A 19,330-nucleotide genomic window follows, 5' to 3' on the forward strand; every position below is an offset into this window, starting at 1 on the left:
TGCTCGTTGTTTACATTTCTTGCACCGCTAATCCTCCTCTAATTTCACTATTCAAACGCAAACTATCGAAAGTTCTTGTTTTCTTTTTATATTTGTGAATTTATTCGTTTACCACCAATACAAGCGCTTTGTCCTTGCCGAAATGGCACGAACGCTGAACAGATCGCAGAAGCATACGGCAGCGAACGGGTTATAACTAGCGCTACTCTGCTCGTCCCTAGCGGCAAAAGGTGCAAACTAGGCGTTCTGGATCAGGGAGATCTGCGTAGGTCTGGAGTTCCAGTAGGTCGTGCTTAACATATGGCATAGAGTTTTCTATAAAATTACATATGGTGCCTAAAAGCCCCCAGTTTTTTTCTTTCGCGCACTTTTTGTACTTGTGCCTGCCTACAAAAGTCAGGAGATTCCTCAAATAACCGTCTCGGCAAAAATACGAATGAATGGATGGATAAGTGGATAGATGTTATGAGCGTCCCCTTTAGAACGGGGCGGTGGGTTGCGCCACCACGGGTTTGATGATGGCAGCGTTACCGTTCGACAAGGAAACAAACCATTTACCAATTATTTCTTGTTACTAAAGTGCACGGTTCTAACCAACGCGCTTAGTAGCATGTTTCAAAAATAAGGACACTTTCAAGTCAAAAATACGGACTCCATGATTGTATCGCTATTCTGTGACAATACTAAAAGCATTTGTCAATATTATTTTTTACTAAATTGCGGGGTCCCTAACGCATCTTTTTAGTAGAACTTGCAAAAATTGAACTTGCTTTCGGGTCTAGAATACAATTTTAATAAAAGTAGCACTACCTTATGGTGCACAAATAAACTGTTTATCAATAGTTTTTGTTACAAAACTGCACAATACTAATTGCTGCCCTTAGTAGTATTTTCTTTAATAATTAAACTCGCTTTCGGGTCCAAACTACGAATTTGTTGATTGCAGCGTTACCTTTTGGTGAATAAATAAAGTATTTATCAACATTTACTTTCTACTAAACTGCACGATCCTACTTAACCAGTTTAGTAGCACCTGTTTCAAAAATTGAACTTGTGTTTGGGTTCAGAATACGCGTTTGATACTAGCGTTTCCTTATGGTGCAGAAATAAAGTATTTATCAATAGTTTTTATTACCAAGCTGTTAAATACCAATTAATACACTTAGTAGTACCTGTGTTAAGAAAAAACTCACTTTCGGGCCAAAAATATGGGATTGTTGAGTGCAGCGTCACCTTTTGCAAAAAAATGATGTGTTTATGAATCTTTTTTGCTAGTAAACTGCACAATCCTAATAATCTCGCTTAGTAGCACCTGTTTCAAAAATTGAACTTGTGTTCGGGTTCAGAATACGGGTTTGATGTTCGTAGCGCTGCCTTATGGCGCAGAAATAAAGTATTTATCAATCATTTTTGCTACCAAACTGCGCAATTCTAATTAATATACTTATTAGTATCTATTATAATAATTAAACTCGCTTTTGGATGAAAAATACGGGTTGATTGCAGCGTCACCTTTTAGCAAAAAATAAAGTGTTTATGAATATTTTTTTCTGCTAACCTGCACGATCCTAAGGCATCCGCTTAGTAGCATCAGTTTCAAAAATTGAACTTGAAATTGAATTCCAAGTCATAATATCCAGCATTCCCATGCATACCACAGCGCAGTAGCGCCAGATTTCCCTCTAGGTAATATTATAGGTGTTCTGTGGTAATATCATAGGTAATATGATTAGAAACTCTATGCTTGCGGCCACTTCCGGCCAAATGGCACACGATGAAACATGCGATGAAAGAAACTTCACGTGAGCCAAATCGAGCCGCCGCTAGAGCCACTGACGGTCTTTGCGGTCTTGGCCGCCATGTTTTGAGGCTAACGGTTTCGCTCATGGGCGCGATGTTTGTAAACACACGGTGAAAAATGATGTTGCGCCACTAAATTACAGAAAATGAATTCCAGTGTAGTCGTGCTCGCGCTATTCTCCCGTTTCGTGATATTTCTGCTTCAGGTGAGCTTCGCCACGCGTCCTGATCGCAAAATTAACGATCGTTATGAACAATACAGCAAATAAACGGTACAAATCCTCGAGCAGCGCCTGCCTCGAGTAATCGTTCTTGTAACGGTAGCCTCACGAAACGCTTTTGAGTTTCTTTACCTAGCCAGTCAAGCCTGTGAGCTTCACAAGAACTGGTGGTCAATTGCTTGCATCCGTCTTGTTAAAGCCTGTTTCTGTTTGCCGCGAAAATGCGCATGATCGCGGTGTTATAACCACTAGTCAGAACTTTGCCTAGTGAGGCATCCTCTCTGGAACCAAAGAAGGGAAGCATTCAGGCTGTTATGGCAGTTGCGAGTTGGGCAGAGGCGCATCTTGAATTTTCGCGCGTTGTCTTTGATTCGTGCTTCGAAAAAGAGCAGCATGTCCAATTTCCTCTTGCCAGGTGGCCTTCAACTGGGCAGTGCCTGACCACAACGCGGACGCCTTTCGTTCACCCTGGCCTGCGAGCAGGGACCTGGGAGACCGCCTCGTCTCGTGGCTCTTCGGTGGCCTGACGCGCTGGGACAGCCAGTACTTCTTGCACATCGCCGAGCACGGCTACACGTACGAGCAGACGTTGGCCTTCTTTCCGCTGTTCCCGTGGCTTGTCCGCCAGACCGCTGACGGCCTCGTCGACCCGATCACGAGTGTCTACCTGTCGCGTCACAGCGTGCTCGTCCTCAGCGGCGTTCTCGTCAACGCCGCTTTTTTCGTCGTCGCCGCCGTGGCTCTGCACCGTCTGACCCACCAGCTCTTCTCCAAGGAGCACGCTGACGAGGCGGTCCTCCTGTTCTGCTTCAACCCTGCCTCCGTCTTCTTTAGCGCCTGCTACAGTGAATCCGTCTTCGCAGCTGTCAGCTTCTTGGGCCTACTGTTGCTCGAGCAAAACAGGCCGAATCTGGCGACGCTGTTCTTCTGCCTGGGCGGCCTGGTTCGGTCCAACGGGTTTCTGTCGGCTGGATTCCTGCTCTATTCCGGCTTCGTCTGTGGGCTGACACCCGTCAGGTCGGTCTTCAGGGCGGCGTTCTGTTTCCTGCCGTTTCTCCTGTTCCAGTGTTATGCGTGGTCGCTTTTCTGCATACCCGACTACTCCCAGAGATTCTCTGCTGCAATCCTGAATCAAGCAGCTGAGTCAGGGTTTAGGCTGGCCGGCCGCAATGCTTCTAAGTGGTGTTCGAATCTAATTCCTTTCTCCTACGGATACGTCCAGTCACGCTACTGGGACGTTGGTTTTCTCATGTATTATCGCCTGAAGCAGCTGCCTAATTTCGTTCTTGCTTTGCCAGTTGTCATAGTTATCCTGCACTCCTCGGCCTCTGCCCTAAAGCGCTGCAGTGACAAGCGACACATTCCATACGTTTTGCATGCTGTTGGTTTTCTTGCTATCACAGTTCTCTTTGCAAATGTTCAAGTGGTGACGCGGCTGATTGCTGCTTCAAGCCCAATGTTGTATTGGACAGCGTTTTTCGGACCCAGTCGAGTCGAAAGAAAGTTTCGCTCTGTTGTCTGGGCAGATGTAGCAGTCAACTTGTGGCAAAGTGATATTCATTCAAAGCGTATTGTCACATACTTTGTTGGTTATGGAGTTTTGGGGACGGCTCTGCATGTAAATTTTTTACCATGGACATAAAAAATTAAGTTGCATGTTTCATCAAAGAGTTGTGATAAGTTGTACTTCATGATATGCTTATACTTATAATGCCGGGGATGAAACCCCCTCATTTTATGTCCTTACTATGTCACAAAATCCTCTGTGATTTTCTATAATCAATACCGAGCAAATCACATCTAACATTTCTATGAGGTTTGAAGTTACAGGGTGAGTTCCACAGAATTAGGCAAAGTGCAAGAAGTTGCATGAATTGTTAGGTTTCCCATTTAATTACAGGTTGTAATATAGCTTCATTGACACCTCGAGTACCTGCTAAAATATTCTTGTCAAGGAATTCTGTTCTAGATTGGCTGAGGATGTGTATTGATAGCCTTTTCTGGGGCCAGCATTTTTCCCAATTTTTGTTTCAGCTTTTTGCTCACTGAAGACGCAGGGACAGTTTATACAGATGTAGACGAAGCGCTCACTTCCAAGAATTGTTTATTTTCACAAGCATCACACACATATATAGGAGATAAACAACAGCTTGCGCAAGCGCATTTGTACAATTTCATAAATCGTGACATGAAGCATGATTATCTCAAAGCAGCAAATGATGATAAAGCCAAGTTGAGAAAGTGCGAAGTCGCAAGATTGAGATTAATCTGTACTGCCATCCCTGCCAAGCCACTCTTTGCATGTGCTAAAGATAATCCAGTCTTTTTTTAGAAAGGTCAATAGATGGCACTGTAACGCATGTATCTCCCAAACTAGTGACCTTTGTCACTTCTGTTATTTCGCATGTCGTTTAAGTGGCACTTCCTATTATGCAGTACTGTGTGTACTGGGGCTCACATGCACAGTTTCGGCAGTGAAAGCTAAGATGGCCCGTATTATGATTCCACATATTGTTCTGTTCCCATAACCTGTCATTCGTGCATCGTCCAATTTGGCTGATGTATTTTTTTTCACAGGACAACGGCAGCTCAATGTTGGTCTCACATTTAACAAGGCCTTATTTGTGGTTTTTCTGGCAACCCAGCCTCCTAGCACTGCAGTAGTTGGCCTTGCACGTCTATCTAAACTGTATGTCTGCCCCTGTGTCTTTTGTGTGCTAAAAGCTAAAATAGAATACCAACATGCTGAAACTTTCAAATTTGTGCCAAGTTAGCATGTTAATTGCAGGTCATCATTGACCTGGTTAAAATAATGAATTGCTAGTATTTCACTTGACAAGTTATAGTGAAGTTACATTTGTCTTGACAACAGAAACTTGTATGCTACGTATTCCAGTAACAAAAGTATGATAGTCTGTACGATGTTGATAGAACACCTAGGTATTGATGTCCATTGTTATCATTGGTCTGCAGAAAGGCTTGGGACATCCTTTGTGCTTCTGTGTAATATTGTGGCATTTTATGCAGCCAGTAGAATGTGCACTACTTTAGAATGAATGTATACATCTGTGTCTCATCTAAAATACTTGGCCCTGAAAAAAATATTCTTGCTTGGCAGCTATTGTGCTATTGTTTCAGCAAACTGTTCTTATGTTGAATTCCAATGGCGGAGTCGGAGCAAGTTTTTCTGCTCGTTTCGGAGCAAGTTTGTTCCAATGACGGAGTGAGAGCGGGAGTCGGGAGTAAGGTGTTCCAATGAGAGAGTCAGAGTGGATTCAGAGCGGGAGTCATTTCATGGAGCAGAAAAAGATGCTCCGCCAAAATTGGCGGAGTGGACCGGAACTCTGCGTGACGTATTTCCTTTACCACGTTTGTCTGCTGGGAGGCGCCACCGGTCACGACCCGCGAGGAAGCAAAAGCTGCTGCACGCTTGGCGAGATATCCATTGCGCACTTTAAAAAAAAAACGACAGGTGAACGGTGCTGAAGAGACAAGTGACCGGTGCGGCGGTGGTGGGAGCAAACAGCGGAAGGAAGTGACAACACGCAAGGTATCCTGGGTAACTCGGCGATACAAGTTCCGTTTCCGCCTTGCTCCGACGGCGCAGGTTGTGTTCCACTCGCGGATTTGGAGGCGTTGCTCTGCGCCAGAGTCGCGTGCTCGCTTGCGGAGTCCGTCGGCTGCTCCGACTCCGCCATTGGAATTCAACATTAAATTCAGCATATTTTGATTATTAAGTACAATGGTTCCAAACAGGTGTTGTGTGTGTGTGCAAAGAAATGAGGATGTGTTCTCAGATGAAGATTCTTATAAGCACGCAGACTGGTTAGCATTCCATCTTTTATGTGCCAAAAGACTCGATGTAGCCAAAGAACACTAGTCATTGCTGGCATGAGCCCAAGACAAACTTGTGATGGTGATTGTCTTCGTATCTACTCGTGAATAAATTATTTCGTACTGGATATTTTGTGTTATCTCGTATGGAAAACTTGCCCAACACAGAAGTGAGAAAGAAACTGATGAGGGATTTTGTACTGGAAAGCTGGAGTGTGATATTTCCCAACAGCTTTCCTGGAGTCATGTAGTACTGGTATCGCATCAGTAGGACAAACTCTCCTAACGACCAATCTAGCCCGAAACACACTAGTACCATAGTATATGTGCACTATTTTAAGATTTACAAGGTTGGAAGAATAAATACCGAATTAATGTGCTGTGCGTGCGAATTTGAACAGCAACAGTCTGTATGCTTTGTGCCTTTGACAACGACCTTAGTGTAGGATCTTCGAGCTGTTTTACAACTACTGCTGCTTTACAACTACAATCTAGTTCAATGATTGCACTAAGCTCCTTGTCAGGAGTCGACCTGGTTAAGCTTTGGTTACAGCACTCATCACAAGAATTTCCCAGTAATTTCCGAGCAGCCTGTAACACCTGTCAATGGAAAAGAAGGGTGCTGTAGTGAGTGTGTGAGCTAGTTGGTCGATATTTGTTTTGCATGGCAAACAGTGCAGACGAACAGTGCAGATGGTTGTACAAGCTCTATACTGTTTGTATCCATCTCGTCTCATTGTGCGCATAGTTCGCCATGTTGAACAACAACCAACTAGCTCAGTTTCAAAATTTTATGAAATTTGTTTTACATTTTAGCAAAACAGCACAGAGATGAGAAATGTGAGCCTTCATGCCAACAGATGTTGGCTTACAGCTGAGGTTTATTTATAGCCTGAAAAAGGTGGTGATGCGTACAACAACAAACCAATGAAATGAAGCACTGCCGTGTGGTGCTGCAGTTAATGTTCCCTCACTGCCTTTGCAGCAACAAATATTGTTGGTGTGGTAACCTTTGCACTGTAAGAAAACTTTGCTCTCTTTAGGGCTTATCTTGACCCCAAAAAATAATTGTCATCTGTGCTGTGTGCCTTTCTGTTATTTAACGCTGCTCATAATGCACTTCCAGGTCACGAATGGCGTGCATGTTATCGGCATGTGCACGCTTTTTAAGAGAGGAAATGCAAGCAAGATAGGTGATGATTATTGTTTAAGGACAAGGTACATCATAGAAAGTGTTGACTCCTTTTATATAGGGAAGATACACCCCAAAGGGTGTAAACAGTTTTTTTAGGGTGCACCCAGGAATTTGATTACCATCTCTTTAAACTGGCTTTAAATCATTCCATGTTGCCACACCTTACTCCCGAGTCACAGCCTTGTGTCTGATTAGTTTGATTGAATGGATGGCTTCATTATTATTTGAATTGCATGTCTTGGTGCATCACCTGAACTATGAGAAGTGCTGCAATGGCAGACTCTGGATCAATTTAACCGCCCAGAGTTCTTTAACATGTACCTAAATTGACGGTGTATAAGTGGTTTTGCATTTTACCTCCATCGGAATGGCGCTGCTGTGGCCGAGAATCGAACCCTTGACCTCAGCAGTGCTCAGCAGGAGAATGCCACTGAGTCATTATGGCGAGCACTCACTATTTTTCAATTTCTTTTCCATATAGACTGTCTGACGCCTTAATCCAGACCAGTATAAGTTGCTTATGGCAATGTAGTTACACACTTATATACTGTACTCATATTTTTTCGTCGATATACAATCTCCATACAAAACCACAAGTTACTAAAATATGGGGAAATATATCAAAAATTTTTACATTACTCAACTGACTGTTTATTGAACCTTTGCCAACTTTTTTTCTAGGGATGCTGTGAATAGGCACTCGCTTTATAGTCACAGCAATAATGACTTGTGTCATAGACAAAGAGAAATGTTTATGATGCTCATTCATGAAATATTCATGAAATGGCAGCTGAAATTTCAGTTTACGATATAAAGTTGATGTCGCTTCTGTGCCAAGGTCAGGATAATGGACAGGTCTGAAAGAACCATCCGCAATCATATTCATAATCTTTTGAAATCAGTTTTTCTACACTAGATACAAATGAAAAGTGATAAAATTATTAGTTATTATAGTTGTAAACAAGCACGAAAAGAAATTTGACATATGATAAAAATCGTGTTGGCAGATATCAATGTGTACAGCTAGGGCCCTCATTCAGCAGTCAATGCCTTGAGTGCTTCCTTTCTCCAAGATTTTTAAGTAAAACAGTAGTTCAGCTGCAGGTAATGCTATGAGTGCTGAAATAGGGAAACGTGCAGATACCTGCCAACCTGTGAACATTAAAATTTGTATAATCCTGTGGACACAATACCAAGGAGGAGGTGACAGCACACGTTTTTAAAGCTTGTTTAGACTTTTCAGGGATATATAGACCTTTCATTAAAGATAATTTACCTTTAGACACATCACACAAGCAGGCAACACACTGTTTTTAGATCACAGCGACTTTTTTGACAACTTTGGCGATGCCATTGCTTGCTTCAGGAATTTGTCTGTATAAGCTTGCTCAATACAAATACACTTCTTGCATCCCTTCAACATCAGAGTATTTCCAACAGACTGTTCAGGAATCAACAGGCAAACTTTTTGCAAAGAGCGTTTTCCTTTTAGACGACGCAAGATTCCTAATATCGTTGAATGAGCTCAAATTTGTAAACTTTATGAAACCCAGCTATGAAGCTGCATGAAGCGCAGTTAATGTGATTATAAAAGAAAAAGTGCAATGCCTTACTGTTCAAAGCCTGGCCAAGGTGCCCAAGAAGACATTGTATTACTTTAGGAAAAAATTCACCTATGGCTATACATGCAGCTTGTAGGAATGGTACAGAAACCACCAAACATGTTTTGTTAGAATTTCATACTAACTAGAGGTAAATTCTGTTTTCCTGCCCTCTCCCCTTAATAACATTGGGTTTTAACTATAGTACAGGGAAAGTGAATAAATCTGTCATAAACTAGTAAATGATAGCTGCAAGATTTGTATCATAAGTAAGGAAAATGTAGAATGATAAGAACATTACTCTCTTACAATATAGTAGTGGTACTTTAAATTATTTAGTTTTTTTAGCACAAACCGTGGATCCCAAGGAAACATCACAGCAGAAAGGTAAAAAAAAAATAATGCTTAGTGGCATGAGCCATCATTTCGCTTTAAAGAAAATGCTTGTAAAATTGCTCCATCTATCGGCAATAACCAGAACTGCACAAGGAATGTCTGCAAAAAAAAACTTTTATTACTTCTCTTCATCATGATGTGGCACACGCATACCAGAAGAAAAAAAAAACAGCAAATCAACATTTCTCGCAGGCTTCCATGTACGCATCTTTATACATATTTTTCCACAGGCACACGCGCAGCAAGCATATCACACTTTCAAGGGGAAAAAAAAAACAGCACTAAAATAACTTTTTTTTTTTCCAGAAGAATATTTCGAGAAGGTTAAAAGAAACATGCCGCGCATGCGGGGGGAGAGCCCGGGTCAGCGTCACGGCACGATCTTTGACGATCCTGGCGCGTTTTTTAACAAGATACAACACACACCAACCTGTGAAAAGTGACTTGGACGACACAAAAAAAGACACACATAGGCACAGCTGTACAATGACAACGGCACACACACACACATGAACCATCTGCTTACAATTTGTACAGGGTGGGAATGGAGGGAAAAAAAACTAAAACAAAAAATAAACAAACACCTTAAAAAGCTGCAGTACACGGCACTGAAAAGCATAAATTATTTCCCTCTTGCGTGACACTTTTTTTTTTATTCCCACTCGCATTGCGGCGGTGTTCGCCCGTCCGCGATTGAGGTAAAATTCGCCCAGGTTTCCCTCACCTCGAAAAGATCCCCTCCCGCGGCAGACTGCTTATTGCTTCTCTGCTGAAAGCAATTGACGCGGCGAACGACGCAGTTCGCTAGGCGTCCTTCGACAAAAGTGCGCCTGCACCTCCTCGCCTTGGTTAGCAGGCGCACATGAATTCTCAGCCCCTCCCCCCCCCCTCCCTCAGAAAATACGAATGAAAGGGAATGCCACCTTTCAGAAGCGTACGTATGGGGTGGCAGGCAACGTCAAGTTAGTTGAAGACGATGGGAAAGACAAACAAAAGTACTTAAAGGGGGGAAAAAATGAAGCACCTTGGAGATAAATCTAGATTTGGCACACGGCTGCAAAAGACACACTGCGAACAAAAGCGTGACGTCACACGGCCTGTCTCACTTGCTAGAGGCCGACAATGGTCGGACGACGCGTCGTCTTCTTTTTTTTTTTCGTCGCGCGTTGACGCTACCCTGTTGCTTGATGGGGAAAAAAAGTGAAAGAAAAAAAAAGTAACTTGGAGATCAAAGAGACAGGCGGGCGGAAGGAAATAAGGTGATGATGTAGTATTATTCCCATACTTTGCAAAAATGAGAGCCCATGTGAGATGATTGGCTGGTAATTAAGAAAAGAAACCACAGTGGGCTTGAATGGAGAGCTGCCATTGACAAAACCTTTCGATATATCTGTCAACCGTGATGGCCAATGTGATAAACACAGCAAGGTGCCGAAATAAAGAAAATTATGTTCCTCATGCAATCTGAGCTATTTGTTGAGCTGCAACACTGCCAATATTGCAAAACAGCCAGAAGCCTTGCAAGAGCACCCACGTGGTGGCTGCCATCAAACCCGCAATCTCCGATTATTCGCCTGCAGCTCATCGATGCACACTGCAATCTACAAAAAGCACCGAAACCTGCCAAATGCAATGCTTGGACATCAGAAAGGAAGGCAAATATTCTGCTCTTCCAAGAATTGCAGCATGGCGTGATGGACAGCACGCAGCTCTGTGAACTCAATAAACGTACGAATTTCCAAGTCTTGACAATGATTTTATGCTGCAGGTGCTACACAAACAATAAAGAACGTGAAATAATGTCCTGCGAACACGGTATGACTGCCTAAAATTTTCACTAAGGCTAAGCTGGCTAAGGGAACGATACTTCAATGTACCTTACAGAGCACAGAGCGAATGACAACTAAAGATCTGCCGTGTCCAATTCTACCGTCTACATGATTCACTAGTATAGAGATCCGCTCCCCTTTGATTTATAAATTATTCACATTACAGACAATGAGAACGGCAAATCTGTATTGCATTAGGCTTGCGAGTTTCCTGCAATACGATCCAGACTGAAATGTGGCACTGCCCTCTATGAAAGTTTCATAGTGTAGCCATTGTGGGTGTGCCAAGATGCAAGAAGATTTGGCTCAGCTTAACTTTGTCTAAGACATGGCATTGGCTGCACAGATCGAGCCTTTTTGCAATTAGACCACCAAAGCAAATCTTGGAATTTTTGTTGCACATTCTGTATTGCTTGCTCACATGTCACGTGTTATTGAAAATAAATGGAAGCATTGCCAATCAAACTTAGCTGCAAGCACAAAATTCTCTTCTTTCGAAATTCTATGACCCACAGATGGCAATGTTTGATGTTCAACAGGTATAGCGGCGTCGCTTTTCATTCCAGGCAGGTGTTAACAGGTACACAAAGATACGAGATAAAAAAAAATGTTTAGAACATTCGACATGTGGGAAAAAACGAGACGGAAAAGATGTGATGACGCTGGGGACAAGGCAAGCTCTCTCCCATTTTGAGCATTTTTCTTGCATGTGCGGGCCATTATTCAAGATGAGCCATGAAAATGATGCCCACTCCTGATCACTCATATTTTTTTTATTTTTTGCATCTCCTCTGTCTTCTTTCTTTCCTCACTGACAAAAAGAAACCAAGACTGGGCCAGAAAATCACATATTCCGTTAGGCAACAATGATGGGAAGAAAGCCATGCACGGTGGGACATTGTGTGTATGCCGGGAAAGGAGGAAAGAGAGAATGCTGCAACTAGAAGGAAATGCAGTCTTTGCAGTGCCTTGCGAACTTTGCCATGAGGCCACACACCGATTTGTACTAGTAGACATGAGTGTCAGTTGTACCTACCCATTTTCTACTTATGCAGTAAATCGCAAAAATGCTACACATATACCTGAAAGCTTAAACGTGGTGGGTTGGAATGCTGCGTTAGTATTTTTAGACGATCACTTTCGAGGGCACTTTTGACTGTCACAAGAATTCACGGAACTAGTGCCGGATGTGTTCGCGTCCACGGGTGACAACATTCCTGGCACTGTGTTAAGAATGCTGTCACTCGTAGACGCTGTTGCACCCAGCGCTAGTCATGCGGAATCTCGCAAAAGTGAACACTCCTCAAAGTGCTCATGTGAGAATATGGCCCCTGTCCTATAAGCAACCTTTCTTTTCACTAGTAAATTTGGCAACAAGTACCATACTAACCCTAATTGGCTGAAGTTATTCAGGTGTGGGCACCCAAATTATTCACAATACGATTGTTGGCATTTCCTTGCCCGATTCCACTTAATTACTGGCCATAGTTTTACGGCTAAGCGCATGCCAAAAGTGCTTGAAGTGAGGAACCAGAAGGTAGTTGTTTTGCAAAAACTAGTCAGTCTACTGCCTTAGACAAGATCCTATAGTCTACTTAAAACAACTAGTGAATGTGAAATGTGCGTCCTTTCTTCCAATTCAGAGCATGGAAGCGAATACAACTGATTTACTGGTCGAACAATGGCCGATGACAATTCAAGTTAGATATGTGTTCATAGAGACAAGTGAGAAGGGTTGTTTAATAAACTCCTTGTAGTACATCGCCTTGATTAAAACGCTAAACATTCACAGCCCATTTCCACATTTGAATTTTCAATGATTGTTGAAAGCGTGTGTGCGCCAGAGGTAATAAACAAACTTAGAATGCATAAAATAATGCGTGATGTACACAGCCCATTGCTACAGGAATAATGTGTATGGAAGTAAAGACCATTTATTAGTTAGTTAAATAAATGCTGACTATTGCAAAGGTGAGAAATATTGAACAAAGCCAACCCTTCCAGGTTTACAAGACATGAGACTGCACATCCTGCCAGCTACATTGTATGGGAAATACTGTGTTGACGATGGTGAGAAGAAAAAATCAACAGTGATAGGGAGGGCACAGAGGCGTGTTGCTGATGCACCTGCAGTTGTATACAGCGAAGTTTCTCTGCCTTGTCAGCTGTCAGACCGCAGCAGAGGTTTCATTCCCTTTTTTTTTTCCCTTAGAGCTCCATGGACGGGATCTCACTTGTGAGGAACACAGAACAACTTTGTTTTCAATAATGAACTAGCACAATGCTCAACGCTTCTTAGCTTGACTTGAAGATAAGAAAGAGATAGATAAAAAAATAAAAAAGCTAAAAATAACGGTAGAGACCACAGTGAAGACGACGACGGAGACTTCTCTTTTTTATGATAAATAACTTAGGCTTATGGCTGACGTGATGGGTGACGTATCTTGTTGTATTTTCATTTTTTTTCTTTTGTTCCTCATTCTCCTCTCGGTTGCACTATAAAATTGAGCAGAAAAATCACTCCCCTTCCAATTTTGCATGGGTAAGCAAAGATCAGGTCGGGTGGCATGGAGTGGGGGGAAGAAGAAACGAAAACAACTCGTACTTGTCCAAAATAAAAAGAGAGAAAAGGGTTCTCTGAGAACATCGTTACTACAGTGGGCCGAAAATGTGCGTAGAGACTCTCTCAGCACAGCGATAGTTCTCTCGTTCTTTCTAAACACAACACCTGCTTGGCACTGAAAGAAACAAGCTGCACACTCGTCTTCCATGCGAGACAGGTTTACGTTACCACAAACATGGCACACTATAAACACATCTCGAGTCAGTGGGCGAGGTACAAGGGGGAAAAAACAGAGCAAGCTGCCTTACATAAAATGACAGAAGCAGCCGTAAAGAAAGTCAGCTGCGTGTGTCCCTTCCCAGTGACCTATGGTATCTAGCTGCGTTAGCACACAACTGTTAAAGAAAGATAATCTTGCAAGTGCTATATGGGTGGGCCCCTTGGCAAGTTAGCTTTACAATTTGCCCATGGAGGCCGTTCTGCCAAAAGCTAACTAGGTAAAAGAAGTTCAGCATCTCTTGGCAAAACGACCTTTTCTTTCTGCATCTTCCCCCCCACTATATTTATATATATATATTTTTTATTTTCACCAGTCTTGTAAAATGTGTAAACAAAACTAATGAGGAGCACGGTACCAGGAACAACTGCCAACAAAACGAGAAAAACAACAACCAGTGAGGGGCCCCGTCAACACCGAAGCCACTGAGAAAAGGGGGGCCAAAACACTTATGATCTCAAAAAAAAGATGGCACGGACATCTGAGTGCTGGTTCCTCTTCAGCACGACCGCTGTAAGAACAGCACAGTTCATCGAAATCACATCTGTCCTACCGAGATGAAGCCATGCGCCTCCTCGATGGTGGCACCAAAGAAACACGTGAGGCGGGGGGGCTCCGCGGGCCACATCGAGCCTTGTTGAGCAAAAGAAAGTCGGCTGCAGTCACGCGCACAGACAAGAAAGAGGCCTTCAAAGTTGTGTTTTGGAACCTGAGCACTCCCTGTCCCACAGTGTCCACAGCCCCCTCGAGGTGCCCCCAAACTGTGCAACCCACCCGACCCGTGTCACGCGTGTGGGAAATGGAGTCACGCACCGATGACTCGGGCTTGGAGAACACACAACTGCCGAGAAAGATGACGCGCGCAAGAGAGGGGCCACGTTTTTCCTTCCTTCCTTCCCCAACTGACAGGGTGAGAGAAGCGGTCAAGTCACTTAGGGCCAAAGAACCCCGCGGCAGCCGCTGTCGCGCCTGAGGGCCCAGACGTTGTCGCACCCTGGCTCCGGGTATTTGTGGCGTAGAGCTGCTGCTGAAAGTTGTGGAACTGCACTGCGTAGTTGGGGTCAGCCGTTGTGGGTCCGTAGAAGGGGCTTTGCTTGTAGCTGAATGCCTGGCCAACAGTCGGAGGTAGCGGCTGCGACACCACGTCACCACCCGCACCACCTCCGGGTGAGGCTGGCCGCAGTCCCTTGCCACCCTGAAATATGGCACCCACAGGCAACCCGCCGTGCTGGGGCCCGTTGGGGCCGCCGCCATATGCTTCCATTGGGGGCAAGCCGCGCGCTCCCGCGTAAGCCCCAGGCCCGCTGGGCCCTCCTCGCATCATCATGACGGGACCTGCCCTCTGAGGCGGTCCTGATAGCGGGAAGTACTGCAGGTTCTGCGTGGGCACCTTTGTGTCGAGGTTGGCCAGTGGCGTCGTAAAACGCTGGAGGAACTCCAGACTCGGTGCTCGGTGCGGCGGCGCTGCCACTGGGTTCTGAGGTCGCGCAGGGAGGTACTGGATGGTGTTGGGGGCACCAAGTTTCACTTGCACGTTGGCTCCACCTCCGAAGGAGGCAGCCGCAGCCGCTGCAGCAGCGGCAGCAGCAGAGTTCGCGGAGCCACGGCCTCGTGCACGAGGTCCGGGTGAGTTGCGAGCAGGGGCCATTGCAGGATACGGTGCTGCTGCTGTGGCAGCCCCCCTTCCGTGAGACATCATGGGTCCACCGCCCCCACCACCCATGAACTGTGCCGAGGCAGGCTCGAGGGGCACCATGCAGCCGGGACTTCCGCGATGAGGTCCATTGAGTGGGTCCGCCGGTACATCTCCTTTGCCGCTGCCATCAAAAGGGGGCGTCATCTTCTGCAGGCTCTGGATGTGAGGCGAGTGGGGAACGTCGCCAGCATAGCCACCGCCAGGCCGTGGGAAGCCTGTAGCGCTCATCATTGGCTCTCCAAAATCACGCACTCCCGTTGCTGGCCCCCCCTGAGAAGCCCCAGGAAATGCAGCCCCCTGGTGTGGCGGCATAGCACCAGCAGGAAAGCCCTGGTGGTGCGTTGCAGGGAAGCGGCCCTGCTGTGACGGGTCCGATGGGTCTGGCTCGGGCCCTACACCGACCCTGCATCGCGGGTCCATGTAGCTGAAGCCTGGTGCTTCGTGCGGTGCCCCTCCTGGGAATCGTGTGTCATAGGGGGGACTCGTTGCAAAGCGTGGGCCCCCCGTTCCATCCGACATGGACGGACCCATGCGAGGAGTGGCGCCTTCCATGCCCGACGAACACGAAGAATGGTACGATCCCTGGGAATTCTCCGAGGCCAGGCTGGGGCCCATGTCCAGAGGCGGGATTCTGGAATCGATGCAAGCAAGTCCATGTATCTCAACACAAGACTCTCATGCATCATATACAAATTTTTCTGTGCTGTAGTAAACAAGGCAAACCGACAAGCACAAACACTGAAGCGTCAACAGCACGAAAGACAAGGAGCAGTAATCAGCCAGCAAACAGATTCATGTGTCTCTACAGATAAAGCATAACATGTACATGCCGGGACATACACAGCAAGCATACTCTGCTTGTCCAGCTTTTCTATATAGTGTTCTGGAGTTTGCATTGCCACACCAAAAAACTGTTACAGCCCACAGCACATATGTCCTTGAAATGATTTTAGCAGAGTGGTTAACAACCCGGATGTATAATGTGGCATCATCTCATGGAAAGAAATCAAAGTACTTCTGTGCTAACAGAGGCATCTACTGCAGGCCTCAAGGGTGGAAGTGGCACCACTTGTTCCCTGGTGATAGCACCGGCAATCACACAGGTGCTATAACGAAGGCCACAATGGCGGAAATCTCCTTTTTAGCTGTTCTCCATGCGGCACACCATGTGCACTATGCCTATCTGGATGATATGGACCAATCGCCATTTAAGCATTGCCATCTTATCGTTGCTGTCAGCATTTGCACGGCCCAAGTCAGCGTGAACGTGGCACGACACGTCGCCGTCATGCAAAGTTACAAAGAGTCGCCGGTTACTATGCCATTATTGAGAGACCACAGTTTGTCGACAATGTGTTCGCTTCATTTACATTGTTACTAATAATGGTATGTGATGGTGTTCTACCTTTCGAACTTCATACTTTTTTTAGAAGAAGCCCTGAAGTGACAAAAAAAAATGTAGCTTTACAGCTCTTGGCATGCGTGTGGCAGCAGCCGTAACAGCAAGACTTTTGCAAAATGCCTGCATGCCGCAGTAATTTCCGCGTCCAGCCATCTAGAACGATTCACTATTGTATGCATAATTTCACATTGCATATGACCTCATTATAAGGAAGTTATCAGAATTACAGAGCAATAGACTTCTATTATTTAATTCCAGTTAATGTTATTTTTTTATTAATTCAATCCTGAAGAATTCCTAGCTAGTGCTCATATTTTTATATTGGTCAAGACATTCGTTACTTTCACTTTGATGCTAAAATAGGCCCTTACCAGATGATCTGAACTTGACTGGTCAAGCACATATGCACCAACCTACAGTGGTAATCTTGATGGCTGCAATGTCTGTATGTCTGTGTTGGCAGTGTTCCAAGACAGTGAACACTTTGAAGACATGTTGTCTGCCACCAAAACTGCCAATTGTTGGGTTGCTTTCAGCGTAGATTTCTTTGAGCATTTTGTAAACACTGACTGCGGAGTTCTTTGACAATAAATGACATTTTTGTGCTTTGCGATCGGTGTCACGGCCTGGCGCTTGGCACGTGTTTGCATGCATTGGATGTCGAGATCAATGAATGCTGTGGAACTGTTTTTTTTGCATGAGGCCAGCGCTGAGGATGCATTCAAGTACAGTGAAATCTCGATAAACAGAAATCCCTAAAATGTAACTGCCTCTTAAACGGAACACCATCCTTATGGTTGGTTGGTTTTGTATTCATGGAATTGTATTCAGCTTTGTCTCTCAGTAAATGAAACTCCTGATAAACAGAACCAATTTCTGTGGTCCCTTAAGGTTCCGTTAAAAGACAGTCCACTGTACATCAGCACCTTGCCCAACCTGCTTTCTTAAGCATGTTTCAAGTGAAAACAACAGCCTGCAAGTGAACGATTACCATATTTACGCTATCCTAATATGGAGCTTATTTCCCTAGAAAAGGGTGTGAAAATTGCCTGTGAACCATGTTTGCAGCATTGGGAACAGTGAACACATACTGTAAAATAGAAGTTGGCATGTTTTTTCTGCAACAATAGTACTCAGTGCTGCCTCGCATCACCTGTCTGCTTGTCCCATCCTTTCGAAGCATTCCAAAGATGAAAATGAAACAGATGATGTGTTCAAATGGATGTCTGAGAGTGCTCAGGCAGAACTACAAAGGTTGTGTAAGACAGCAACTAAGCTTTAACATAAGCAGGGCTCCAATGGTAATAACTAGGTCTACTTAACTTTATCTGCTCATCCTAGCACTACGGCGTTCAAGCTGTCTGTTAATTTTCTAGCACAGCACTGTAAATTGACCAGTCAAATGTGCCACAAAGCTGTCTAGTGACTGGAGAAAGTCATGCTGAGCCGCTCACTCTGATGGGTGACCGAGGCCTTGGAGCATGCCCTGTTGCTGGGACATGACCCCCTGTGTCGCTGCCGTTGGCCCCATGGGGTTCTGTCCCATGGGATTCCCCCCGTGAGAGGGTCCCCCCTGCGCGCTCAGGGGCCCCTCGGGCACCCCCAGGTTGGCCTGCTTCTGGATAGTGAGCTCCTGGCTCTCCAGGGAGCCCAGGTACTGGATCTGCTGCGGCGAGGGCACGGGCATCAGGCCGGGCTCACTTTTCATTCCAGGATGACCTGCAAGGGCAAAGGCCACCCAAGGCAAGTGAGACACTCTGACTTGATGTACTCTTCCTACTCCTGCAATGTCCCAGTGTCATGGGATAGCAGTATGTATAAATAAATAACAAGTAAATAACCATTTTCAAAATGAGGTAGCCACAATGCGTTTCTGGCCCCTGCAATCACTTCCAGTGCCTACTCCACACGAAAGCCCGACCTTTAAGATTAGTTTCTATTATTCCAAGTGAGACATCCCTAGGGAGTGCAATTTGGACAGCAACAATTATTGCTATTGTTGTTCTAGTAGTGGTAGTAGAAGTAGTAGTTGTGGGAATCCTCGTGTCCCATGACGGTCACGTGCGTGGCAAACGTGGCGTTGGGCGCAAGCGTGAGAGGTTTGGGGAGAGGGGAGGGAACTCTTCAGTTCGTAGGTGGCACACAGGAATTGCAGGCGCGAGCAGTGCCGCCGGGCATGTCAAGTGAGATCTGTTCGACATTGCCCAAGTCTCTTTGGTCGCCTGCAAGTGGAAACTGTAGAAGGCTCCGCTGCCTGTACCCCAGCGTGTAAGTCGGAAGCCCCTCTTTACCTAGCGTATTATTGTCTTCAAGAGAATCTTCATTAATCTAACTATAGCTAGCTGGCCTGCTCGAAGTGATTGTTGCAACCGTTATGCATGCTTTCCGAGTGTACACATGGTTGATGTCCATTGTTTGCTCTAGCTTGTATCGGACTGCGGTACCGAACTGCACACCGTATACTAAACACCATGGCATGCAGAGGCCTAGTGTCATTGGCATGCCCTTGACCCTAC

General features: G+C 45.1%; 2 protein-coding genes across 6 annotated transcripts in view; one reads left to right on the forward strand and one right to left on the reverse strand.

The window, feature by feature from the left end:
- Positions 1 to 1,830: 1,830 nt before the first annotated feature.
- On the forward strand, positions 1,831 to 5,983 carry PIG-V (phosphatidylinositol glycan anchor biosynthesis class V). The gene is made up of 2 exons (XM_075671684.1): positions 1,831 to 2,006; positions 2,437 to 5,983. Exons 1-2 carry the CDS (start codon positions 1,947 to 1,949, stop codon positions 3,661 to 3,663), a joined length of 1,287 nt encoding a protein of 428 aa, XP_075527799.1. The 5' UTR covers positions 1,831 to 1,946; the 3' UTR covers positions 3,664 to 5,983.
- A 3,160-nt stretch (positions 5,984 to 9,143) lies between these two features.
- Positions 9,144 to 19,330, reverse strand: part of LOC142559972 (uncharacterized) — a 170,465-nt gene continuing 160,278 nt past the window's right edge. For all 5 annotated transcript variants that reach the window (XM_075671694.1, XM_075671692.1, XM_075671691.1 and 2 more), the window contains 2 exons: positions 18,269 to 18,533; positions 9,144 to 16,043 (listed from right to left, as the gene is read on the reverse strand). In XM_075671694.1, the coding sequence (XP_075527809.1) occupies positions 14,645 to 16,043; positions 18,269 to 18,533 (1,664 nt within the window). In that variant the 3' untranslated portion in view covers positions 9,144 to 14,644. The remainder of the gene's footprint in view (positions 16,044 to 18,268; positions 18,534 to 19,330) is intronic.

This window comes from Dermacentor variabilis, chromosome 10 (genome assembly GCF_050947875.1).
Source record: "Dermacentor variabilis isolate Ectoservices chromosome 10, ASM5094787v1, whole genome shotgun sequence".
NCBI classification, from domain to species: Eukaryota; Metazoa; Arthropoda; class Arachnida; order Ixodida; family Ixodidae; genus Dermacentor; species Dermacentor variabilis.

Coding starts and splice junctions, on each gene's coding strand:
- PIG-V (XM_075671684.1), top strand. CDS start 1,947: ATGAATTCCAGTGTAGTCGTGCTCGCGCTATTCTCCCGTTTCGTGATA. Junction 2,007..2,436: donor TCGTGATATTTCTGCTTCAG/GTGAGCTTCGCC, acceptor TCCTCTTGCCAG/GTGGCCTTCAACTGGGCAGT.